Source organism: Stegostoma tigrinum, chromosome 12 (genome assembly GCF_030684315.1).
Source record: "Stegostoma tigrinum isolate sSteTig4 chromosome 12, sSteTig4.hap1, whole genome shotgun sequence".
Taxonomy (NCBI): Eukaryota; Metazoa; Chordata; class Chondrichthyes; order Orectolobiformes; family Stegostomatidae; genus Stegostoma; species Stegostoma tigrinum.
The window spans coordinates 39710366-39737667 of NC_081365.1; the positions used below are offsets into that span (position 1 = coordinate 39710366).

General features: G+C 40.4%; 1 protein-coding gene across 1 annotated transcript in view; it reads right to left on the minus strand.

Annotated features, from left to right (window-relative positions):
* The window catches only part of LOC125457060 (prostaglandin F2 receptor negative regulator), a 61584-nt gene that overhangs the window by 22268 nt on the left and 12014 nt on the right, over window positions 1-27302 (minus strand). Inside the window, exons 2-4 of the mRNA XM_059650298.1 lie at window positions 7861-8226; window positions 5624-6046; window positions 2604-2990 (exon numbers count right to left, since the gene is read on the minus strand). Coding sequence (XP_059506281.1) covers window positions 2604-2990; window positions 5624-6046; window positions 7861-8226 — 1176 coding nt within the window. The remainder of the gene's footprint in view (window positions 1-2603; window positions 2991-5623; window positions 6047-7860; window positions 8227-27302) is intronic.

A 27302-nucleotide genomic window follows, 5' to 3' on the forward strand; every position in this document is an offset into this window, starting at 1 on the left:
ATTTTCTCTCTGGTCTGCTAAGTTTGCTGACAACACAAAGCTAGATTGCAAGGAAGGGGAAAGAGAGAGGATGGAAGAGGATGAAGAGATATAACTAGATTAAATCAGTGGGCAACAAGTGTGGTCATTCCCTTTGATTGTAGGGATGGAAAAAAAAATCAATTGGGGAAAAAGCTTGCAAATGATATTCATGGGACTTGGGTGTATTTATGCAAAATCACAAAAATGTTGGCAGATACAAACAATTAGAAAAAGCAAATAGCACACTGGTCTTTATTCGAAAGCACCAGTTGCCTTGTAACAATGAAGTCTTGCCTGTACAATTGTATAGAATACTGCATGCTGTTTTGGTCTCCACATCCACAACAGATCTACACTGGAGCTAGCACAGCATATGTCCACTCTAATGACTCCTGGAAATAACAAGGGTGTCCTATGATTAGGCTAAACTGGTGTTTTACCTTCTAGAGTTTAAGAACGAGTGTGATCTCGCTGAAACATTCGAGATGTTGAGGGGGATAGATACAAAGGTCACTTCCCCAAGCTGGGGAATGTTGAACACTGGACCAGTGTCTCAAGATGGAGCAGAGCATCTGGGTTGGAGACGTGGGATGAATTGTTCGCTCAAAAGGGCTGTGAATCTTTGGAATTCTGTGCCTTAAGGATGTAAATGTTCCATCTTCGAATACATTTAGGATTGAGACAGACTGGTCTTTGAACTCTCAGGGAATCAAGGGATCAGGAGCAGATATTACAGATGAAGCCAATAGTCAGCCATGATCATGTAAACTGTGAAATACGTTTGACAATGTAAAATCTGATCCTGCTCCTATTTACAGGACCTACGAGTGAGGAACAGCCTGGAAGGGAAATCTTTAGTTTGAAGCTAGTTTAGTCAATTGCTGGCTTGAAGCGTGAAGCCTCAACTTGAAAGTGGATTGCATAGGTCATTCTAACTCATGGGAGTTATTTAAATATAAAGGGGACAAAATGCTTTACCTGAACACAGCATCAACACCACCAGGCAGAAGCTGGACAAGTGCAGAAGTGGGTTCTTACTGGGATCTCTTCCAGCAAGCAGCTAAGTGGGCTCAGGGAATCAAGGGGGTTTGTGAATGGCTGAAGGCGGAAGTGGCAGAGGACAAAGAGGTTTAATCTAACATCACGCACAGGAGCGCAGGGCTGCTGGCTTCCTTGTAAAGACCCTGGAATAACATTCATCTTCTTAATGGCCCACAAGTTAATCAGAGATTAAAACTAAAGCCATATACACCACAAAAGGGAGGTGATGGCCTAGTGGTATTATCACTGGGCTGTTAATCCAGAGACCCAGATAACATTCTGGAGACCTGGGTTCAAATCCCACCACAGCAAATGGTGGAATTTAAACTTAATAAATATCTGGAATTATGAATCTAATGACTACCATGAATCCATTGTCAATTGTTGGGAAAACCCATCTGGTTCACTAATGCCCTTCAGGGAAGGAAACTGCCATCCTTACCTGGTCTGGCCTACATGTGACTCCAGACCTACAGCAATATGGTTGACTCAACTACCCCCTGGGTAATTAGGGATGGGCAATAAATGCTGCCTAGCCAGCAAAGCCTTCATCCCATGAATGAATTAAAAGAAAAAAAAAAAGCAACTTTATGGATATGCTTCTCATGTTTCCAGAAAAATCGTTACCCTAAGCATCAAACCCAATTTCCAAAACATTTAAATGTTGTCAGGATCTCAGGTGATGCAGTCAGAGCTCAATATTTTCCAATTCTGTTTGGCTCGCACCCATCCTCATGTTCTTAGCTTATAGGATATCAATTTTCAAAATGGTACACACTTCTGGAAACATCTTTTTACCCCAGATAGCAGTTTAAACCAACTTACAATGATCATTCGTCATAAAAATACACTGAATTTAAGTTAGTTGTACATAAAGCAGTGCATCGCTTGTTACTGCCCTGGGACAGCAAGTCAGTGCCACTAATGTCAATAGGCACGTGGAACTGGAGGTGGCACCCACTCTGCCTGTTAGATGTTGACCACAATATGCAGAGTCAAGCACTCATCACCTTGGTCACCAAACCCCCGGGGCTACCCCACTGGCTGTCCCACTCCCAACTCCTGTCAACATGCTTGTCCACAGAGAATGGTAAGCAACAAGGGAGCAGGATAGCTGGCAACTTTGCAAGCAGGGTGGTGAAGTGTTGAGGGTTTGGCAAGCAAATTTTAATCCCAGAATTTGAATTGACACAAAACATTTGCAAAAGCTACTTTATATCGGGGCTGAGCTCATTAAACTCTTAACTTTGCTTAATGCCAGGTACGGACCTAGTCTTTGATGCAGGAAGGTGCCTATTGCAAAATTTGCAATGACATTACAGACAATAGCTGCATGGGTGGGGAGTGCATCGCCTGCGGTTGTAGCAAATGCAGCTTTGAATTAAAAGCTTAAATAGACAAAATTCCATTTTAATATTGGTGTCATGCAATAAATGTGCCAAGGCAAACAGATGAAAATGGAATACAAGACATCCTAATTTCATGCATGTAGGCTTTAATTTATTACTTTAGCACTTCAATAATTGAAGTATTAAAATTACCTAAAATGCCAACAATGACACCAACCGGACTGGACGTTCCCTCTGCTGCCTTGTGCCAAATCTCACTGGTATACGGAACCCAGACCGAGGCTGCACAGTAGTAATATCCACTGTCTGTTTCGTCAATTTGTTGCACTCTCAGTCGGTACTCACTGCTACTAATCTTGCTCAATGTGACAAAATCAGTATCGCTCACCACTGCTGCCCGATTCAAGCTCACTACAGCCTTATCACTTGGAGGATGCTTTGCTGCAGATGTGCTGAAATACCAGGAAACTTCAACTGTCAGCGTGTCTACAACTCCTGTTACGTTGCAGATGAGGTCAATTTCATCACCTTTATTCAAAGTGAGCTTCTGACCGGGTGTAGAGACGTTCAATGTCTGGGCTGTAATAAACAAACAAATAGCATTTTAGTTTTTGTAGAATCAGATTCCCTACAGCACGGAATCAGGCCATTCAGTCCACACTGATCCTCTGAAGAGCATCCCACTGCAGCCCTATATTTCCTATGGCTAAGCCACCTAGCCTGTACATTCCTAGACACTATGGGCAATTTAGCACAGCCAATCCACATAACTGACATCTTTGGACCACGGGAGGAAACCCACACAGACATGGAGAACGCGCAGACTCCACACAGACAGTTGCCTCATAGAACATTAGTGTAGTACAGGCCCGTCAGCCCTCGATGTTGCCCCCACCTATGAAACCAATCTGAAGGCCATCTAACCTACAATCGTTCCATTATCATCCATATGTTTATCCAATGACTATTTAAATACCCTTAAAGCTGGTGAGTCTACTACTGTTGCAGGCAGGGCATTCCATGCCCTTAATACTCTGAGTAAAGAACCTACCTCTGACATCTGTCCTATATATATCACCCCTCAATTTAAAGCCATGTCCCCTCATGCTAGCCATCACCATCCGAGGAAAAAGGCTCTCACTGTCCACCCGATCTAATCCTCTGATCATCTTGTATTTCTGTATTAAGTCGCCTCTTAACCTTCTCTCTCTAACATAAACAGCCTCAAGTCCCTCAACCTTTCCTCATAAGCCCTTCCCTCCATACCAGGCAACATCCTGGTAAATCTCCTCTGCACCCTTTCCAATACTTCCACATCCTTCCTATAATGCAGCGACCAGAACTGCATGCAATACTCCAAGTGTGGTCGCACCAGAGTTTTGTACAGCTGCAACATGACTTCATGGCTCCGAAACTCAATCCCTCTCCAATAAAACCTAACACCCCATACACCTTCTTAATAACCCTATCAACCTGGGTGGCATCTTTCAGGGTCTATGCACAAGGACACCCAGATCTCTCTGCTCATCCACACTATCAAAGAATCTTACCATTAGCCCAGTACTCGCTATTCCTGTTACTCCTTCCAAAGTGAATCTCCTCATTTTTCTGCATTAAACTCAATTTTCCACCCCTCAACCCAGCTCTGCAGCTTATGTACCTCTGTAACCTGCAACATCCTTCTGCAGCATCCACAACTCCACCGACTTTACTGTCATCCACAAATTTACTAACCTGTCCTTCTACACCCTTCATCCATGTCATTTATGAAAAATGACAAACAGCAGTGACCCCAAAACAGATCCTTGCAGTACACCACTAGTAACTGAACTCCAGGGTGAACATTTCCCATCATCCACCACCCTCTGTCTTCTTACAGCTAGCCAATTTCTGATCCAAACCGCTAAATCACCCTCAATCCCATGCCTCTATTTTCTGCAATAGCCTACCGTGGGGAACCTTATCAAACGCTTTACTGAAATCCACATAGACCACATCAACCGATCCCAGCTCCCTGGCACTACTGAGCCATTACACTATCTTTAGTAGGCTTTATTCCTAGGAGTATTCCAAACGTCTGCAGTTACCAGAACTTTGCCATCTGTCGAAAGATGGACCATTGAGCTGGGTGACCTAAGTTGTGTGGTTTAAGATGAATTTTTTAACCATCATCTTCACTTTAATTATCAACTCCAGTAGTGCTTTCTACTATGTTAAAAACCCTCGAACTATTTCTGTTGCTCATCAACTTAATTCTTCTAATCTTGTTGCTTCAGATATGATGGACAGAACAGAAAGAAGCATGCCCTTTCCAATGCTTGCAAGTTATAAATAACAAATTTAAAACAGCTCTCAATTCAACTGAATAGCTCTCACATTCCTCCTGCATCGTATCTGGTAGTATCCCATGCAAAACATTACCAGACCCTTTCTACCTCCTCAACATGCTTTTGCACAAAACTAACTGCTTTAAAATGTTTTATAACTGACACATTTCAAAACATCTTTTTACATAACCCTGTATTGTGCTAACTCTTTTTTGGCATAATTCATATTATTAAAAAAGTGAACCAAAAACATGACATGACATGACATGAGGGTCTAGCTGGCTAGGTCATCATTTATTGCCCATCCCTAATTGTTCAGAAGGCAGTTAAGAATCAGCCACATTGCTGTTCATCTGGAGTCACACGGAAGCAAGGTCAGGCAAGGATGGGGGATTTTTTTCTCTGAAGAATAGTAAATCAGATGGATTTTAAAAAAAAATTTGACATTAGTTACATTGTAGCCACTTGTTACTCCACATCATTTGAAATTTGAATTTCAGCAACCTAATTTGAATGTACACCTCCAGAACATTGGGCTAGTAATCCTGAATCCAGATCAGTTTACTGCAACATCACCGCCTCCCCCAATAGAGATCAAGAATAGGAGTTTAAAACATGCCAACACGGAGAAGACCCCTTGGAGGTGAACACATCAACAGGTCACTTTTATGCTCAATGTAAAATTCAATCCTCATCTTCAGAGGTTTCAAAAGTCCACTTAAAAGGGCAATGTTTATGACAAATATTGAATTTGAAAACTAATGTGATATATACTAGCAACTCCATCCAAACCACCCTTTATCCCAGGAAAAGTGGGATTGATCATTCAATAATTTTGCAAAAATAATCCATTCCAAAATTATAGGATGACTGAAAATAGCATACCCAGCTGCTGCACTTCGATCACTGCAACGTCTGTATTTTTTTCTTGAATCTGTTTCCATTTGGAGCCATCTTCTTTGACCCATTCTGCCGCTATGCAGGAGTAAACACCCCCATCCTCAGGTCGCAAACTGGTTATGATTAATTTGAAGGTATCATTTGTTTCTATTCCCATTCTAACATCACCACTCTGATACCTATCCTTGTACAAGTCACCGGGTCGAATCCAACTGTCTTCAGTGAATGACAGAACATTTTGACTCTTGCTGCCATTCACTTTTAACTGCCATGTGACAGAGACACGAGTAGAAACAGATGAAGTTGTCTTCGCAACACACTGAAGTTCCAGTGATTTCCCTTCCACATAACTTGCAGGCTTTGCACTTCGGGACCTTCTCGGTGATACAGTCAGTCCATCTGGGATCACTGAAGAAGAATGCATACGGGTTACTAACAAAATCAAACGAAAAGATGCTTGACAGGAGTAGTTATCAAACTAGAACCAAGAGCTTTACCTGATCGCTTACAATAACAATGCCTTATTTCAATACGAGTTTCAGTTCTAATTTTATCTCCTTGTCAGGAGTATATCTGTCACCAACAACCCCACCCCCCAACGTAATTTGGCAAAATTTATTGGGTGAGCTCAATACAAATGTTGAAGTAAAAGAACAACAGAATTGTTTTACCATTTGATAATTTGAACTTTAAATGTATGTGATAGATAGAGCAGACATTGTTGCTTCAAAGTGCACATTCTCTGCAACAATTCAATATGACGGCCTTCATTTAGTTTATGGCCAACCATTCCAGGTTTATTAACTTGAGAAGTCTTTAAGAGTTTGTTTTTTGACAGTGATCTTTAAACTCACCCCTTCTCAAAACCAACTGAATGGCAGTAGAGGCTTCTTTTTTCTGATTTCTCTCATTACCCATTTCCCACTTCTAATTTCTACATGCTACGATGCTGTCGTCATCCTAGTCAATCTCCCTGTATCTCCTCTGGCCGGTTCTTTCCTGAAGTAAGGCACCCAAACAGGCCAGAATTGTTAACTTGTATGAATCAATGGCAAGGCTTCAGGTTGAACACTATCTCTATTTTTGTACTTTATACACTGTAGCCTGGAATGTAGAGTGTGGAACAAAGATTCTATAAACACTTTTCAAATTTCATTGATTTTATGTTTCTGAACTCACTTAAAAGAACCATTCTACACAGCTAAACCGATTATGGGAACTGGCAGCTTCCCAACACCTTTGCAAGGATATCAGATGGATTGTTTAGCATTCCCAAACCGACAAGTAACAACAAAGCCTACTGTCAATAATTGTGAAACAACATTACAGGACAAAAATACTTAACGATTCATCTAGTTATTAACATGAACCCTCTGAATACTCCCTGAAGCAGGGTCTCTTCTACCACTCTAAGGGGGTAGACAACATAAAAACAGAAGTTATTAGACCCTCATCAAGTCTCCCCTGTCCAGACTACATACTATTGAAAAGCAACAGTTAATTTCCCTGGACAATGTTGGTCATGTCTCTATCACTACTCAATCATAAAATCTGCCATTGAACTATGGCATTGATTTTTTGCAACTTCCATTAATTACTATTTCAATTAAAATGACAGCACTAACGCTTTCTCACTTGAAATCTTACGACATATTTGTTATTCTACAATTGAATAAACATAGGCCAGTGTGCCAAGGCAATCCATATTTGGGACAGGGTGTAGAGGCAAAAAATGTAAATTGTAATATTTACAAATACTTTCAAGAGGGTGTCAAATTAAGTACAACGGTTAGCAATGGAACCCCTTTTCTTGAGGGGAGGGGAGGGAGGTGGACAGGGAAGAATAAAGGCCCAGTTTTCCTTTTCTTCTGCTCAGTAGCCAGGAACAGCTATCAGAAAAGCTGCATGCATTTGCACATTTACAAGAAAAGGCAAAAAGCTATGAATAAGCTGGAATAATTACAATAAAAAAAATTTCCACAGCTGAACAACCTACTCTTGCTTCTGGTCACGAGTTGGTACTTGACTGAAATAGCAGTTAGCTGCTAGAATCATAACCAGCAACAGGCAGAAAATTTAGGGGAAAAAGGAAGGAAAAAAGTAGAAAAATTAATATGTTGCTTCAAGTTAGGAAGTAATGTAAATACAAATGCAATCAATTTGTAAAACTTGTATCCACTGAAAATTAAAATAGCAGTTAACACAGCCTTTACAAAACCTACCCTGCAAAAATACACTGTCATCATAATTTCCAGAACTATTTTCGTCTGTGCTAGGGGTCTGGCATTGATACCTCCCATCATCCTCAAACTGGACACTCTTGAAGTGCAGCTCAACAGAGTTGTCACTAAGTCTCTTCACCCAAATATCCTTCTTCTGGATTTTCTCTTTGTATTCAGCATCCGAAAATTCAGGTTCCAGCGTGCTGACAATCCTGAAGTGTTTGTTTACGCGGTTCACAGACCAATCAAAGTTCTGTTCAGCTGGTCCTTGATAATCACTGACGTTACAGGGAATGCTGACTGGAGTTCCAACAACACGGTACAGGCGGCCCGATGGGACTTTGACAACACGTCCCAAAATCAGTCCTGCAAGAATAAAGGAAAATAACCAAACGTGAATGCCTCTCAATCCAGACAGAGAACAAAAAAAAGTCAAACAATGGGAGAAATCCCCACATCGTTAGAAACTTAAAAGTACACTTGCTGGTTCTACTGATTGCATTAAAATGTGACACGTGATTTCATCAAGTAGCATTTTCCACTGTGGGCAATGTTTTAAATTTTGAGCCATCTGTTTCTCCATGCAAACTTCAAAACATAAATGAATGCATAAAACCACTGACCAATCTATCAGCTATTAAACGTAGTTATTTGGGAATCCAGACATGAGCAATTGTATTATGGGCTAATAAGTGAGAAAGGGACACCTGCACTGTATTTGGCCTCAATATTCATTTACTTGACATACACATATACATCAAGACTTCTAACGTGAATAATGGCACTACAGAATGACACTAAAGCAAACATACAGAGCCATAATTTGACAGTGCATTTAAATGTCTGCTGTTAGCCCATCTTTCCTTCTTAACTGCCACAATCTTTTGTGGAAGTTGATTAAAAACACAAGTTCAATGTTACATCAAGGGAGATTGGGGTCAGTGTTTATTTGGTACTCCTGAAATCAGACTGAACAATTGTGAAATTAACCGCACAAAAAAAAAACAAAGGAAAATAGATTGGGTGAATTCAAAGTCAAATAAACCCCACAGATGGGGAAAGAAACATGGTTTATTTTATTTTCTCAATCCAAAAGGATAAAATAAGAAAAGGACATAAAATGGGATCATTTAAAATAAAAGTTCAACAAATAAAGCTTAAAGGAATGAGACTTCCAATTAGTTCATTTCTGCACCAAAGCTGACTGGCAGCATTTAAGGCTCATACATCTTTTAAAGGAATATTTTCAGCCTGCAAGACTTAACCTTCGCCAGTGAATTCAGTGCATATCCAACACTAATGAAGCAACAAGCTATTCAATATATTTGAATTGCGAACCAGAGGGCAAAATAAAACTGATCGTAGACACAAACATTTTGGACATGTTTTGAATTTCCACATTTCTCTGCTCATTCTCTTTGCCTGAAGTTGCGTGTTATTTTCATGTGAATAGTGAACTGTTGGCATCCATTGTCACAATAATTTGCTCAGAATCGGTGAATTTTTTTAAATTCATTCATTAATGGGATGAGGGTGTTGCTGCCTAGGCAGCATTTATTGCCCATCCCCAATTACCCAGAAGGCAATTTGGAGTCAAACACTTTGCTGTGGGCCTGGAACCACAAGTAGGCCAGACCCCATAAGAATGGCAGTTTCCTACCAGGAAAAAGGACATCACTGAACCAGATGGGGTGTTCTGGAAATCAACAATAGATTCATGGCCATCATTAGACCTAGTTCCAAATATTTTATTGAATTCAAATCCCACCATTCACCATCTACTGAATCCCCGCATCATTATCTGGCTCTCTGGATTAACAGTCCAGCAATACGGCCACAATGCCATCACTTCCCCTTTAATCAGAGCCACAGAACTGTTACTGTGCAGAAGGCAGCTATTCGCCCTGTTGTGTCTGCATCAGCTCTTTCGAGCATTTTGACTTGGCACCAAATTGTCAGTTTTTCTCCATTACTCTGCACTTTTATGTAATTTAGGAAAGACAGTGCCCTTTTTAATGCCGCAGTTGAGCTCACCACCAATCATTTCCAAGCAGAGCATTCTAAGCACCGATCACTTACTGTGGGCAGGTTAATTCTTATTTTGCATTTGCTTCTTCAGCAAAACATTTTAAATCTGTCTAATTCTTGATCCTTTTACAAGCAGGAACAGTTTCTCCACATCCACTTTTCCCAAATCACACTCAATTTTGCAAATGTCAGCTAAATCTCCCCTTAGCCTTCTCCATTAAATAGGAAATTACATCTTGACTTCTTCGTAACTGAGGATCCTTATCCTTGGAACCATTCTCACCCCAAAGCATTCCTGCCCTTGCTCTGCAGCACCCAGAACTCCAGAGGTCAAACCAGGGTCTTAAATTCAGCATAACTTTGCTGCTTTTATACTTTATGCCGCTATTAATGAGGTCTAAAATATTGCATACTTAAACATCACTCTCTACATGTATCACCTATAACGACTTATTTAAATGTTCACTCGGGTCTCTGTATCCCGGCACATCATTAAGAATATTAAATCAAGCTTTAGGCTAGATAATCTGTGTTCTTTGTGCCAAAATATATCCACGTTAAACTTCATCTGCCACATAACAATCATATTGGTAAAGTGACAAGCATTGCACTGTCCTCACAGTTTAGATCTTAAGTAACTTCCTTAGGGATTAAGCTTTCCTAGACTCAAAATAGGAATTTGTCGTCAGTCCCAACAGCACATCAGAAACATTTTAGGATGTGCCTCCAGCAGGGTGTCTTTATCAAATAAAAGCTGAAAGAGCTGCAGATGCTGTAAATCAGGAACAAAAACAAAAAAGTTACCAGAAAAGCTCAGCAGGTCTGGCAGCATCTGTGAAGGAAAAAACAGTTAACATTTCGGGTCCAGTGACCATGCCTCAGAATAAGGTATCTTTAACTGCTGTCCAAATGCTTAAGGTAACAGAAAAGAACTAGGACCTCTGTAGAAAGATCAAAAAGATCCAACTGATGTTTACTGAACTCACCTGATATAAACAAATATTACATGCACAAACACCTCCATGTCTGGGCTCAAATTAAGCTATTTGGTTACAAGTAGCAGTATTGCTTACCAGATGTTAAAGCGTACGATCAAAATGATGCAAATTGAAATGTGTTCCTCCCTAAAGTATACACAGAATGATAGAGAGACCAGGTTTATGAACTAAACATTAACAGTGTGGATATCCATCAACTATTCTACATAAAGCACTGTACTGAAGTTAGCCTGCAGACAGATATCAAAGAAAAAGGGTCAGTTCCACCTTCCTCCTCCTTGGTTTCAGGAACCTGAATTCCAGAGTCAAAAAACTTGCAGAATCCAAATGTTATTTCAAACCACCAAAGGAACTCATTTATAAAAGCAAATTTCTCAAGATTGTTGAAGTTATATTAGACTAGCCCTTAAGACACAGAGAAAACTACTTGAAAAGAACGTTATATTAAAAAAAAACAAAATGGGAACAAAAGGAGAAAAATTGGATTAAAAATTGAATTAAATTGGTCCTTTTTAGACAAATGCAGTAGGATGAATACCTATTTCTGTGCAGTGAATTCAGCAATTCTACAGCTCTGCACAAGATACAACTGGGAATATACACATTAATTTATTAATAAATCCACAAGGTTGGATTTAAGTGAAGAAAGAAACATTCGACACAATTGACTGCATCATTCTAGATACCAATTCTTCTACCAAATATCCTGCCATACAATAACCCTGATGTAGTAGGAATGCTCTGCTGTCTGTCTGAAATTAGTCAGTATTCTTTAGAAAGCACAGCTATTTTCTGAAGCTGGCAACCATGATGCTACACCATCCAGTAATGGCCAAGCCACTTTTCCAGAATTATTTATCCATACAAACTATAGAGAAACTGGCAGACTGCAAGATCTTATTTTGAATAACAGAAGACAGACAGGACCAATTCAGAGTTAAAATACTGCTTTCTGAAAGCTGTTAATGTTGGTAAATAACAGCTTATCTTAATAAAAACCTAAAGAAAGGCAGATGCTGTAATTCAGGAACAAAAACACAGTTGCTGGAAAAGCTTAGCAGGTCTGGCAGCATCTGTGAAGGGGAAAAACAGAGTTAACATTTCGGGACCGGTGACCCTTCCTCAGAACCCAGACCCGAAACATTGAAGGGGAAAAACAGAGTTAATGTTTCGGGTCTGGGTTCTGAGGAAGGGTCACCGGTCCCGAAATGTTAACTCTGTTTTTCCCCTTCACAGATGCTGCCAGACCTGCTAAGCTTTTCCAGCAACTTTGTTTTTGTTCCTGAACAGCTTATTTTAATCCAGTTACGTTATCTTAGCTTTCTTAGTGGCCAGGGCAGGTTTTCATAATAAAAGTCATATTTTTATTACAATCAAACCTTCTGTAAAAAGGTAAATGTTAAGCAATTCCTTGTGAATTGGATAAGCAAACAAAACAAAAATAGTAGCCCTTGCACCTCTTGTAAGCAAAGTAGCAATAGTGCACAGATATTGGCTTTAGAACATAGAACATAGAACATAGAACAATACAGCACAGAACAGGCCCTTCGGCCCTCGATGTTGCGCCGACCTGAGAACTAATCTAAGCCCCTCCCACTACACTATCCCATCATCATCCATATGCTTATCCAAGGACTGTTTAAATGCCCCTAATGTGGCTGAGTTAACTACATAGGCAGGCAGGGCATTCCATGCCCTTACCACTCTCTGAGTAAAGAACCTGCCTCTGACATCTGTCTTAAATCTATCACCCCTCAATTTGCAGCTATGCTCCCTTGTACAAGCTGAAGTCCTCATCCTTGGAAAAAGACTCTCACTGTCCACCCTGTCTAATCCTCTGATCATCTTGTATGTCTCTATTAAATTCCCTCTTAGCCTGCTTCTCTCCAATGAGAACAGACCCAAATCCCTCAGCCTTTCTTCATAGGGCCTGTGCTCCAGACCAGGCAACATCCTGGTAAATCTCCTCTGCACCTTTTCCAATGTTTCCACATCCTTCCTGCAATGGGGCGACCAGAACTGCACGCAATATTCCAAATGAGGCCACACTAGCGTTTTGTACAGTTGAAGCATGACATCACGGCTCTGGAACTCAATCCCTCTACCAATAAAACCTAAGACACTGTACAAAGTATTTGTTTAGTATCTTCCCCCAGCTCCACACATAGGCAGCCTTGTTCATCTTTAAAGGGGCCGTATTGTCTCCCTAATTATTCTTCTGTCCTTAGCGTACTTGGAGCATCCCTTTATTTCTCCCTAACCCGATTTGTCAAAGCTATTTCATGTTCCCTTATTCTTAGGTATCGAAGATCTCCCTACATATTTGCTTCTCAATTTCCCCACTGGCTACTGAGGGGGTCTATAATACAATCCCAGTTAGGTGACCAAGCTTTTTTTATTTCTCAGTTCCACCCAAATAACTTCACTGGACATCCTCCCAGAAATATCCTCCTTAAGTACAGCTGTAATGTTATCCTTAACAAAAAAAACACCACTCCCCACCGCCTCCTTTTCTGTTTACCATCTCCTCCACTCCCTATAGTATCTATACCCTGGAACATTAAGCTGCCAGTCCTGTCCCTCCCTGAGCCATGTTTCTACAAAAACAATGATATCCCAGTCCCAACCTGAGGGTGCTGATACATTGCTCATTTGCATCCTGGGAGTGGGCTTCACAGTCAGCACAGGCATGAAGGGTATCATAGAAAAACGTGGTGTTAAGGAATGGGTCAGCCCAAACATTACATTACTGTAACCATAATAAAGAAAAGAGAGGAGACAGAACATTGTGAAAGGAAGGTCGACAGCCAGTGCAAGCCTAAACAACTTCCAGAAACTTTACAGTTGATATTATAATTGTAAATTACAAAGGAATAAAGGCTTGGCAGGAGAGCTCCAAATTGTAGTCTGTTCCTCTTGCTTGATGTGGGAAGCCAGGCATTTCCAGTGCCCATGAGCTGCATGCGTATACTGTGTCCAGCTGCAGCTCTTGGAAGCCCGAGTTTCTTAGTGCAATTTCCCCGAATGGCCTTTATACTTAAAACAAAAACAGCTAGAATGAACATTATAGATACATATCATTACAGCAGATAGTTCAGCCTACAAAAAATTTTTTAAGAACGAATGACACCAACGCCAGTGATGTCCTTTTTTCTTTATTCATTCGCGGGATGAAGGTGCCACCAGCTAGGCAGCATCTATTGTCCATCCCTAATTGCCCAGATGGTAGCTAAGAGTCAAACACATTGCTGTGGGTCTGGAATCACATGTAGGCCAGGCCAGATAAGGATGGCAGTTTCCTTCTTTAAGGGGGATGAGCGAACCAGATGGGTTTTTCCTGACAATCGACATGAGATTCACTGTCATTAGATTGTTAATTCCAGAGATTTATTGAATTCAAATTCCACCATCTGCCCTGGTGGGATTTGAACCTGGGTCCCCAGAACATTATCTGGGTGTCTGGATTAACAGTCCAGCAATAATACCACTAGGCCATCACTTCCCTTATGGAGACAAGGGATGTAAAAATAAATGATGAGGTTATCTGGGAAAAAAAAAGGAACAGTAGCCTCATGTCCCATTGCTGATATCAACTAGTCCACCAGCGTTTGGTTTCATGAAAACAAAGCAAAGCAGTCAGGTAGTGACTTGACAAAGATGCAATGCTGTACATGAGAAACCTCTACAATTGTAATTTTTGGACTGAGCAAGCTGGAGCCCTGCACTCAGGAGTCCAGCATAAAAAGGTGCTATTCTGCCTGAAGAGGATCCTGTTGTCAAGGTCCTTATATTTGACCCCAGGTGGAAAACTGCTTTTCCTCACTTCAAAATACCAGCCTAAGCCATCTGGGCTGTGACACACTTTTGATGACCCAAACGGAATCACAAATGACAGATGTGACCAAAATAAGGAATTCCTAAAAAACGACAACGATAAATGCATTCTAAAAAGATGACCGAGTTGGTGGTTTGCTATTACTTTGGCTATGTCAATTGACAAAGTTTTAGCCACACCATAAAAACGGAACTGGCAGCATTTATTCTAATGTAAAGCCAGACTGAGCCTGGCAACTGAGTCAATGAACCAAACAGCCACATGAATCAATTATTCCACTTTTTCATACCACCGCATTGGGGATCATTGTAATATGGAACAGGGAGTGGCAAACTACAAAGATATTTCCAGTCATGACAATCCTGGAGTATCAGAGTTCATCTGGATCTTAAATGGAAAACTTTGGTCCAACGTAATCACTTTCTTCTGCCTTCACATCAACCACAGAATTGGTTCTGCTTATGACAAAAACTATGACTGGTTTGCCTTCAAGCTCAAGTAACATAAAAGATAATCAGAGTCCTATTAGGTTTTCTGTAGACAGGTAGTTCAATTGCCTGCAAACTCCTACAGGTTAATACTGAATCAGAGTCCGAGTGTACTCTATCGATTGTAAAGCTATTCTGTTTAATATTCAGGGTCAAAATTCGACCCGTGGTCCTTTATCAAGAACAATTTTTTTCGTCACTTATATGAAACAGAATTCTACCATAAGACCACAAAAACATCTGGTACAAATATGGACTGGTAGAATACTTTAAACTAATTTAATATGGACTTGAGTCACATTATGACTACCATCACATACATAATTTCCCCATTATGCCCCATAACTCCCAAATGTTCCAGTCAGAGTCCCATATTGAAAATAGTGGTTACCCAAAAGTGTACACTGGTGACTACAGTGAGAGGGGGGAAAAAAAATGGTGACATTAGATGAGAGGTCAACAATTAAAATAGTATGCTTGCATTGCTCCTTCCGTGCCTTCGTGTTTGTATTTAAAAAGTCTACACACCGTAAGCAAAAGAACAAGTGTAAATTGAGAGCAAAAAATTCACAAACATTGCTGGCAGATCATTTGTACAATATGTAACTGTTAGTGAGTCACAATGGCATTTTAACTAATTATAAAACTCATTGTTAGCAGAAAGAAAGAAAAAAAAATCAGGCATATTTAGTCATTAAATGGCAATGAGACTAATGGTCTGAAACTGAAAACATACATAAAAGGGAATGTCTTTTATTTGAGAAAGAGAGTCATACTTGTATCAAGTGCCAATTTTGCCACATTAAAATGATGCAACAAATTCAAAGAAACCAACATATGCATCAACAGTACAGGACATTTAAAATAACCTCCAGCAACTGAAACATTAATTCTCTCCATACTGAATCTAGTGATGTCATAAACTGAAAGTAAGTGTGTTGTGGTATCCATCTATTGCATAGGCCAGACTACATCTCACACGTTTACTTGTCATGACATTAAAACAGAAAGCTTCAAAATCTGCCCTAATAGGTAAAAGCTATTAATCATATCTTCATTTAAATTTCCTGAATAGTGTAATTTTGTACCAGAGAGCAGCTGGAATAGAAAATCGCAAACAATTGATGCACTGAATTATCCAGATAGAGGATACGATCACATCCTGCTTTCTAAAATGATGCATTTGTGTACTGAGATAATGGATTCTCCAGGATCTGCAGTTCCCAAGATAACAAAGTGTGAAGCTGGATGAACACAGCAGGCCATGCAGCATCTCAGGAGCACAAAAGCTGACGTTTCGGGCCTAGACCCTTCATCAGAGCTCTTTTGCGTCAGCTTTTGTGCTCCTGAGATGCTGCTTGGCCTGCTGTGTTCATCCAGCTTCACACTGTTATCTTGGATTTGTGTACAGGTGCTTTTATTAATCCAAGAACTTTACGGTTCCTAAACATGTCCACAACTATACTTCGTGTAGTCATGAGAATCTTTTCTTGTCCATTGAAGTGGTTTTCTTTGACATATCTAGATGTTGAAGTAACTCTTGCCCCCCCCCCCCCCCCCCCCCCCACCCTGCAAAATGCCTGACTGCCGAGTCCATTACACAACATTAGGATTTTACCCAAGGTAAGGATGAGATGACTACCTTCACAGTATGCACCTACATGCAGGGTGCACATGACTACAGCAGACTAGGACCAACACATGTAACGTTTGTACTTCAATCCAAACATGGTGCTCTTGATATAAAGAACAATTGCACGCATGTACATTTTTAGTAGCTCCACAGTTACGCTGTTCGTAGGCATTAGCAGGTCATGACATTTTTTCTGTGCATGAACTGCACAGGGTTTTTAAATTGTACTAGTTCTTGTTTGCACGTTCTTGTTGGTTGTTCATCTGGATGATGTTATTTTGCCAGATTGTAACATTCCTGTCATTTGTTAGTGTTGTGGTATCCATTGTTGCTTCCCCATGAGACTCTGGATCCAATTGTCAATGAATGGTATTCCGTGTCAGTGGTGCATTAACATCTTGTTGATCTACCCCCTGCAGTTGGGCAGATATACTTGTAGTCACAATGGCACAGTTGATCATTCACATCTACTTTGTATGTTTGGGATGACAACTGCTCCATGCAGATCCCAAGTTGGGCTCGCTTTTGCTGACAGCATTGAATGTTTGCATACTGACTGGCTTGCCAATACTTGGTTCAAACCTAAGTTGAAACAGCCTTGGCAAAATGAAATTTTGCTATTTTCTCACAATCACCCGTTACTATCTCTGGTTTCAGTAGCTTTTTTGCTATTAAAAAGATAGAGTAGAGTGATGTGCGCAGTGACTCCGTTTTTGTCCTGTCCTACTTTCCATGCCTTCAGGTGCTGCATTTCTCCAGCTGGGTACTGCCTTACATCTTTGTGGGATTGATTCACCCTCAACTTTTCCATTTGATGGGGGAAACAGTGTGGAAGTGATGTACAGAGTTGAATTTCCCACTCATGAACACAGAGCCTTTGGTCACTCGTAACAATGTCAGGAAAGCCATAATGACTGACATGCACTTGGAGGCATTCAACAACCTCAGCAGCAGCTACTGAAGTAATCTGGTCTGCCTCCCAGCAATCATAGCAGAATCCGCTAATGACAAGACAAATCAGTTTCTTGGTGTGTAAAGAAATTTATACCCAGCTTCTTCCATGTCTGTGATGTCACATATCATCAGCAGCTCACCAGCTTGCTCAATTTGGTATTTATGGTACGCTATACTGGCTGATGTGGCCCTCAATTTCATTGTTCATTTTTGGCCAGTAAAAAGGATCTCTCTTACCTTCCTCAGACTTCACTTATGTTCACTGGTGACTTGTATGGATGGGCTTTAGAACATAGAACAGTAGAGCATAGTACAGGCTCTAAGATCAGGCTACCTGTATCCCGTAGATTTTACTATCACCCATGTGCCTATCCTAGAGTCACTTAAATGTCCCTCATGTACCTGACAAGTACCATCTCTCCTTACAATTCCTTCAGAATAAATGGCTATTTTCTTTGTACAATATGCCATCTTCAGCTGTCAATTCATCTCAAAATGTACCTGTTGCTACATCAGGTACATGCTTAATGCTTCATGCCATCCCTTTATCATAGCTTCTTGCCACAGGTAGGATGAGAGATTTGCATCTTGTTAGATAGCTTGTTTGATTGGACTAAGGCTCCCACTTCTTATAACGAGTGTCTTGGTACGTCAACGATTGCTGATTGGTGTTGAATCTGGAAGATTTCATCTGTTGTAGCACCCTGCACGTGCTCTCGCCAACACATCGACAATACGCAGTTTTCCTTACTTGTGTGCAACATTCAGATGGTAGCTCTGACGTTCTCTGCAGGTAGTTTGGAGCCGACAGCAGCAGCTAAGGAAAACACTTTGAAGTGACTCGTGGTCAGAGTCAAATGTCACTGACTCATCCAAATGTGAATTGTTGAAAATATTCAGAAGCCAAAGACAATGACTGAGCATATCATTTGTTTATGGATGCAAATGCACCTAGTTGACCTTGCTGCATTCGGGCTGTTCCACGCCCTGTCTCCGTCACAACAGATCATGATATTTCAGCACTGGTATTGCCATCACTAGGTTGCTTGATTTTAGTGAGAACTAATCCTTGTTCTGCACCCCAGTACAACCACATAGCCTTGGATGAGGTAGCATTATCGTTCACATCACGACGAAAAATAAAGAAAATCAAACAAATAATTTGCGAAAAAGTTGACAAATCCAACAAGTCATTAGCATGCTTTCACATCTATTGGTTGCTGCATAGTTGTGACAGCTCTCACCTTAAGACTTGGGCAAAGGTGAGGCATGCACACAAAGGTCTACGTAGTCGACTTCCAGCATCAATAGTGATCTTCCCTTCAACTTTCATGTTCACTTGGTGAGCTATCAGTCACACTAGGTTTTGATCGAGACCAATGACGGCTATTTCCATTGCCCTGCCGCATCCACAAAGTGAACTAGCGACTCCAGGTCGATCACAAACTCACGTTATCTGTGTTTATATTTTTTGAGCACTAAGTGCCTAACATACACAACCACCTATATCACTTCAAGAGCATCAGAACGTAGTTTTTAAAAAACCCTCTAACTTCACATGCCAGCAACCATCCTTGGCATGGCAAATCCAGAACCAGAATTAGGAGAAGCAAGTGATTGACGTAGCTGTAAAAAATGAAACTAGATATATTTACGTCTCCAAAGAATACTGGAGAGAGATGCTGTCAGTATTAGGTAGAAAATTTACTCAAGAGAGGAAATGTTCAACTGAGAGTAAAAATTCCACCCACAGCCCGAAGTTCAGGCTTGACATTCAATGATAACAAAAGTGTGGGGCTGGATGAACACAGCAGGCCAAGCAGCATCTTAGGAGCACAAAAGCTGATGTTTCTTTCTGAGTGTTACTTTAGGATGAAGTGTCTAGGCCCAAACGTTGTTAATGAGAAATTTGTTTTAAAAACCATATAGATTCCTCTGGCAGTAACAGTCATGGATGCTTGAGTTATCATTATACTTAAAAAAAAGTATGCAATCTAATCTGTTACATTTTAGGTGCTGATGTTACTTCAGATAACAAGGTTTAGAGCTGGATGAACGCAGCAGGCAAGCTGACAGTTCGTGTCTGGACCCTTCTTCAGAATTCAGAAGGGTCCAGACCCGAAACGTCAGCTTTCCTGCTCCTCTGATGCTGCTTGGCCTGCTGGGTTCATCCAGCTCTACACCTTGTCATCTCAGATTCTCCAACATTGGCAGTTCCTACCATCTCTGACATTGCTTCAGTCAGGCGTTCTGAAAATTGTATTAAATTATAAATTGTTACACGTTGTTGTGAAGGTTGTCCTTTATTCGTTTTTAAGAAAGCGGAATGAAATGAAAACTGTTTTCAAAAGGAGGGTTGAAAAGTTTGACCCAGTTTTGGAAGTAAATAATCTAACACCCATTGCAGGTAATTTTAACAACTGCTAGAACCAGCAGTAATTGAAGTTCAGATTCCTAAATGTGTGGAGGTGAGGGTACCTACTGATTCTGTTGGTTGCAGTTGCCAATGATTGGTCTCTTGCTTGCCAGCAACTGAGATTGGATCAAGGGTGGGTGAGCAACTTGGAGCTGGAAACAAGTTACAAAGAGCTACCATTCAGCAAAAAGTACAACTGACCAGTGAGAGACCCCAAACTGAGAGTCTCCTCCCAGCCCAGAAGCTACCTGTTCTCTGCAGACAAAAAAAAATTCATTTTAAACACTGAAAAACACTTACTTTTCCTACAGCAGTTGCTGTGACTTTTAAATTGATAAATCAAGAGACATTTTCCAAATTATTTATTTTTTAAAAAAATTGACAGACGTGGGATTGCTGGCTGGCCGGCATTTATTGCTTATACCTCGTTGCTCTTGAAGGTTGATCCAAAATGCCCATAGGGAAGAAATTGCAAGATTTGACCCAGCAACATTGAAGGAATGGTGATACAATTCCAAGTCAGGATAGTGAGTACTTGGAGGAAAACTTGCAGGTAGTGATGCTCCCATGTATCTGCTTCTCTGTCCTTCTGGATTATAGCAGTCAGACATTTGGAAGCTGCTTAAGTGATCTGTGAATTTCTGCAGTGTATCTCGACGATGATACATACTGCTACAAAGTGTTGATGGAGGAGGGAGTGGATGCTTGTGGGTGTGGCACCTATTAAGTGAGCTGAATTAGTTACTCTTTCTTGCAATCAAGTAGATGCACCCAGAGAAAAAGACAAAAGGTAACAGAACAACAAAAAAAAAATGCAGGCCTGGACAACTGAAGAATCATCAACATTGGAACCGGCAAGCAACAACCATGGCACCAGGATCCAATAGTCATGTAAATTGGGATAGTATTCACACTATTTTAAAAAAAAACCTTAAATATTTAGTACAACTCCAGGAACAACAGGGCTTGATTTACAGTATGATACCCCCCATTGTTTAAAATGGACAGTGGCATGTTGCAATATCGGAACATTATTATATTTCTGTCCCTGCTGCCAAGGTGTAATTGAAGTTAGCTTGACGGTTACAGCTGAACATGTGTTAGTCTTATTTGGGGAAACAATAAATCACTCAGATTTCCCCAATGATCCCCTCACATTCTGACAACTCTCATAAGCAGTTATTTACTATAACTGAATAAGCATTCCGTCGAAGCCATTACCAGATTTATCTGAAATTCTGCGGCTTTAAATGTATAACACGAATCTTTGCAGATAAATTTATTAAAATTTATACAGAAGTGGAGGCATGTCATATTAGGAAACTTGGCAATATACTTGGATTGGCAGCTACACAAATAACTCAGGTAGAAATACGCCCTACTCCATCAATGTTAACTGCTTACTAGCTTGCTGCTGCAAAGATAGGGCCCACGTTTACTCCTGAGAATTCTGTTGTGTTGAATTAATCCTTACTGTCAAGTTGCAGTTGTCTATTGGCACCCTACCTGAATACCCCACCCTGCCACAATACCAGCACAACACTGAAGGAAAACCTTCAACACCAAGGGGAAAGGAGCCCCATTAGCAATAATACACAAGATGGAAGCACCACATACAGCATATAATTGGTGGGTTCACATTTACTGAATTCAGGGATGTATAGCTGTCAATCGCTTCCAAATCATCAGGCACACAAAATTTATAACTCCTGATTTTAAACGGCAGGCTGTGTTATTAAGAATTTAACTATACAACGTGGCGAGAGAGAACCACGCTCTCCTATTCATTAAGGTGCCAGTGTCAAAAGGAACAACAACAACACAAACGATGCTCTACCTCGGGCATTGCAAGAGGTAGCTACATTAATGAAATAGTCAGCAACTTTCTACAATCCTGGTTTTGCTTCCCCAGACTAGAACTGAAATAGTTGATCCAGAGAGGGAAAACAAGCAAACTGACTCTTTAAAAGCAATGTTTATATCAATATTGAAATTGCATATGGTAAGGAAAACAACAAAACACAGGCAAAATAATTGACAGATTCAGGAGCTGAGTCTATTATTAAAAGAGCAAAGATCTCAAGGTTTATAAACAAAATGTTGCAGTTTATATTTTCCAATTGGACATCAAATCTCTGCCTGAATAAGATGTTGGATCCTGAAAGCTTAAAGTTCTAAAATGGATGGATGGTCTGGAGCAAAGCACACTTCAAATCATTTGAGAACATCATTCTAGAGTATGAAGTCTTCCTTGTCCCTAATATAATGCTTGTTGTTTATTGTTATTGTACAGTCAGCCTCATGAGCAACCCCACTGTAGCACTTCTCATACAATGTGTCAAAATGTTAAAACGTCCCATACAAGCTGAAAAGTCCCTAGAATCTGAACGATTTCAGAATTCCCCAGTGAACACTGCTTCATATGGGAGATGAGTAACCAATTTTATATTCCGATCAAGCAAAAAAAAACTCAACCAAAAACAAAATACTCTCGAATACATAACAATCTGATCAAAATCAATGGAAAGAACATGATAAAACTAGCACCTCAGACATAAAATGAAGTGTCACTTGGAGAATTACCTAGTGTATTTCTCTAACAAACCAGAAATGCAGTGAGGATTGACCAACATGTTTTGTTTCAATCTCTACCACTGAAGATTTTTTTTAAAGTTAGCCACACTCAATCACACCCCAGTACAACAATAATAAAAAACACTGGAAATGGAAATAAGCTCACTGGGAGGTGCATTCAGTTTTGTACCCATTCCTTTCAATGTCAGCACTTGGTGCTCTAAACCCTGGACACATCCTTAATCTTAGGGCTGAGACTGGAGGCAGATTTGATGAGGATCTTAACGGGGACTGCAGTTCTTTCAAATTCCCTCCAGCTAAATTCTGGCATCACAGCAGAGTCTTGAAAAGCCCGATTGTGAGACTATATTGTGATTGTACTGTGCATTTCCTTAAGAACATTCTGGGCAAAACAAAATTAAAGATAAAGGGAGGAAAAGTTAAAAAAAAGTTTGAAAATCCATAAGTATCAAATACAACAATATCCTACAAACAGCAACAACAACGACCAGGACAAGGTTTGTAAAGAGTAACTATTAACTATGACACTAAGCACTCCCATGCTTCAACATAAAGTCATCCACAGGATGTACACATAGCTGGCAAGGCCAGCAGTTACTGCCCATCATTCTTTCCACAATGCCAGGGGATCTTTAATGCCCACTTGCAGGGGCATTTGGGACCTCAGTTTACTATCTCAACTGAAAGACCAACTCCTCCTTCAGTACATGTATTCAGGATTCAGTTCATTAAGGTCACTGGTTCTGATGGAATTGTGCACAAAGGAAGTGGCTTTTTTTTTTCATTAAATCCACAAAGTATATCATCTTATTGAGCCAGAACCTTCTCACTTCCTCACAAACAAAATCAACCCCACACACATTCAATACTAACTGAAAAACCCATATTCAGGTCGAAATCATTTACGTTGCACCTCACTTCCCACTCCATAATGAAACATTCAACCCAACTACTACCCATCTTCCATCTTGATGCACTAAATGGTCAAGCCTTCCAGAGATGAGCTCCCAGTGGGCATCCTTTGGATCAGAGAATAGGAAAGATGGGGAGTCACGGCTGAACGACAGGCTTTCAATTATCATGTTGAGGTCCCTGCTAAACAGGTTAAGGATTGCCAGGCCATTGCTCAGACAACCTCCGCCACTGGAGCCCCAGCACAAACTTGAACTTGTGGAGATACATAAGCAACACTACACATTACAGGCAATGTCCCCCTCAATAGACTAAATCCACACCCTTATGCACATAGGACAATTTATTATACACTGTTCTGATAAAGGTTTTTGAAATGTAAAGCAAACAGCCACGTGATGCTTGTGACAGTAGTCAGAGAAGTAGATCTCCAGATCTTTGCACTTGTTAGTTCAATTCTGGCTTCAGTCCACAAGCCAACATGGGCTCATGTTACTGTGTGGAAAGAACTTGCCATCATTTAGATTTTACTGTAGCTCATTTCACCAGCACTTACAATTGAGTCAAGTAATGAGCAAGGGTGGCCAAGCAGTTACTGGGATTCAGTATTTCCAATTAACTACACAATTAAGCACTTACATTAGGAGTGTGGTTCCCATTTCAAATAAGGGTATGTAGACACCACATCGATTTTAAACAAGTTTAGCATAATTAAAGTTGTATTCTTGATCAAAATGTTATCTGACTAACAAGAAATAGACAATAAAAACAAACCCAATATATTCGCAATGACACTGTTTCCAGCAAGTTTAGACTGTTTTGTTTTATAAGAAAAACAATTTAAACTGACAATTATAGATGGGTATAAATAGAATTCATTTCAATCTTGGGAGGCGGCCAACTGGCCAGCTCTTCATCCCAGTTCCATTTCCCTGTCCTTTGTCTGTGAGTTACTACATTCAGCCTTTTCAAATATTTTCCAATTCCACTTTAAAGTGTCATTGAGGCAAGGATCATAATGTCAACTTCTAGTAAAGCATTCCAGTTTTGAATAACCTTTACTTCCCCCAACTTTCCTTATCTACCCTCTGGTCAGAACCTTGAGCATATGCCTCTTGTAAGTAGTCAATCCACTGGAAGAAACTTCTTCAGAGTCATAGATTCATACAGCATGGATGCAAAGATCTTTCGGTCCAACCAGTCCACACTGACCACGTTCCCAAACTAACCTAGTCCCACTGGCTTGTGTTTGGCCTATATCCCTCCAAATCTTTCCCATTCATGTAATTATCAGAAATTTGTTTAAAACACTAACTGTACATCCATACATCACTTCCTCTGGCAGATCATTCCACACAAACCGCTCTGAAAAAGGTCCCTCATGTCCTCTTTCTCCTGTCGCCTGAAAAATATGCCCACCCCAGTTTTGAACTCCCCACTAAGGGAAAAGACACTGACCTTATCTATGCCCTGCATGTTTTTAATAAACCTTAAGATCGATCCTCAACCTCTTCTTACACTGCAGTGAAAGTACCAGTCTATTTTTAGATCTTAAGCCCTCCATTCCTGGCAACGTCCTGGCAAATATTTTCCAACCCTTCTGCAGTTTGATAGCAACCTTCCCATTACTAGGCGGCCAGAATTAAACACGGTATTCCAGAAGAGGCTTCACCTAGGTCCTGCACAACATCAACATAACATTCCAACTCCTATACTCAACTATCTGAGCAATAAAAGCAAGCATGCTAAATGCCTGAACTACCCTGTCTAGCAATGACTCAAATTTCAAAAGAGTTACGTACCCGATCCTTAAGTCTTGTTATTCTACAACACCATTCAGAGCCCTACCATTAATTGTATGAGTACTGTCCTCGTTTGTATTACCAAAATGCAATACTGCACATTTAACAAAATTAAACTCCACCTACCACTCCTCAGTCCATTAGTACAACTGATCAAGATCTCTAATCTTATTTCATATTTACTCCCCCAAAATCTATCATAATTCAAAAACAAAAGCAGTGCTATTGGATCCATTCAAATCCTTTGTTCCTGCAGTTAAGAAAAGGTCAATATTCATGCCTCAACAATAACCACCTATAATTTCAAAGGAATCTGAATGGCTTTGTACTTCAAATCATTCCAAAATCCTCCTGATAATAGGGGTCCCCAGAACTGTGCATAATACTGCACAAATTTTATAATATTTGTTGCATACAAATACAAAATAAGTGCCTTTCATACATTTAATGTTTCCAGAGTTGAAACAAAATACCCCTGGCTTTTCATGGCCTATTCTTTGAGTAAAAATGCAAAGGTCTATATATTTAGCCATGTTGATGCATCAGATTGGACCATTTAAGATACAAATCTTTTCATGGGTCTTACAGTCAATATGGCATTCATTCCACAAAAGAAGTTGCATCTTCCAACCATGGCACAGCAATCAGGCTTTACATATAATCTAATCTGATCCTGTGTCTAAGAACCTTGTACAACATAAATAGGTATGGCATGATCAGTCAATGGAAGTGTGCCAACACATACTAAACTGGGTGCAAACACTTGTTAATGGTAGAGAAACCGCACTCTCAAGAGGAAGGTTACACCACTCTAAAGTCAACCAAATACTTCACAAAATTTCGGGGTGGGGGGGCAAGAGATGGGGGATGATCCTAGGTCATAGATTGTGGTCTATCACCCACATCCTTGGAAACAAATTAGCATGGGGAGAATGGGTGGGTGCGGGCAGAAAAGGGAATCATTTTTAGCAATGACATGTTAGCGATAATGATAATGATCGCATTATCAATTTCTGAGGAGCTACTGATTAACTCTATTTTAGTGACTTAAAAACAGGACAACAAATAAGTTAAACAGACATTGCAGCAAGCCAACTGATTGGCTTTGTCCTGTTAGATGCAAAAAACTGTCGGCTGGACTCACTGTGGTTTTTGGCAGTGATGAGCTGCCTTCTTGAATGACTGAAATCCATGTGCTGGTGGACCTGCAATGCTTACAGGGTGGGGAGTTCCAGAATTCTGATCCTGTTACAGTGAAGGAATGGCAATACATTTCAAAGTCAGGATAGTGAGTGGCTTGAAGGGGTGCTTGAGGCAAGTGATGGCGTTCCCACATATCTTTAAATGTCATTAGTTCTGGGTTTGAAATGTGCTGTCTTTGGATCTCTGGTGAATTCCTACAGTGCACTTTGCAGCCGAGTGAACTTTTCTGATGCCAAACAGGCAGGCTGTTTTGACCCGGATGATGTCAAGTTTTGATTGTTGCTGGAGCTGCTTTTATCGAGGTAATGGAACACCTCTCCTGTCCAAACTGTGCCTTGATGATGGACAGGTTTTGGGGAGCCAGGAGGAGAGTCGCTCACTGCAGGATTCCTATACCTTCTGACTTACACTTGAGTGCATAGTATTTATAAGGCAAGTCCAGTTCAGTTTCTGGTAACCTCTCAGTGTTACTTGTGGGGGAAATCTAGTGATGGTAATATCATCGAATGTCAAGAGGTGGAGGTTAATTTCTCTCCTGTTGACAAATAGTCATTGCCTGGCTTGTGGCACAAGTGGTA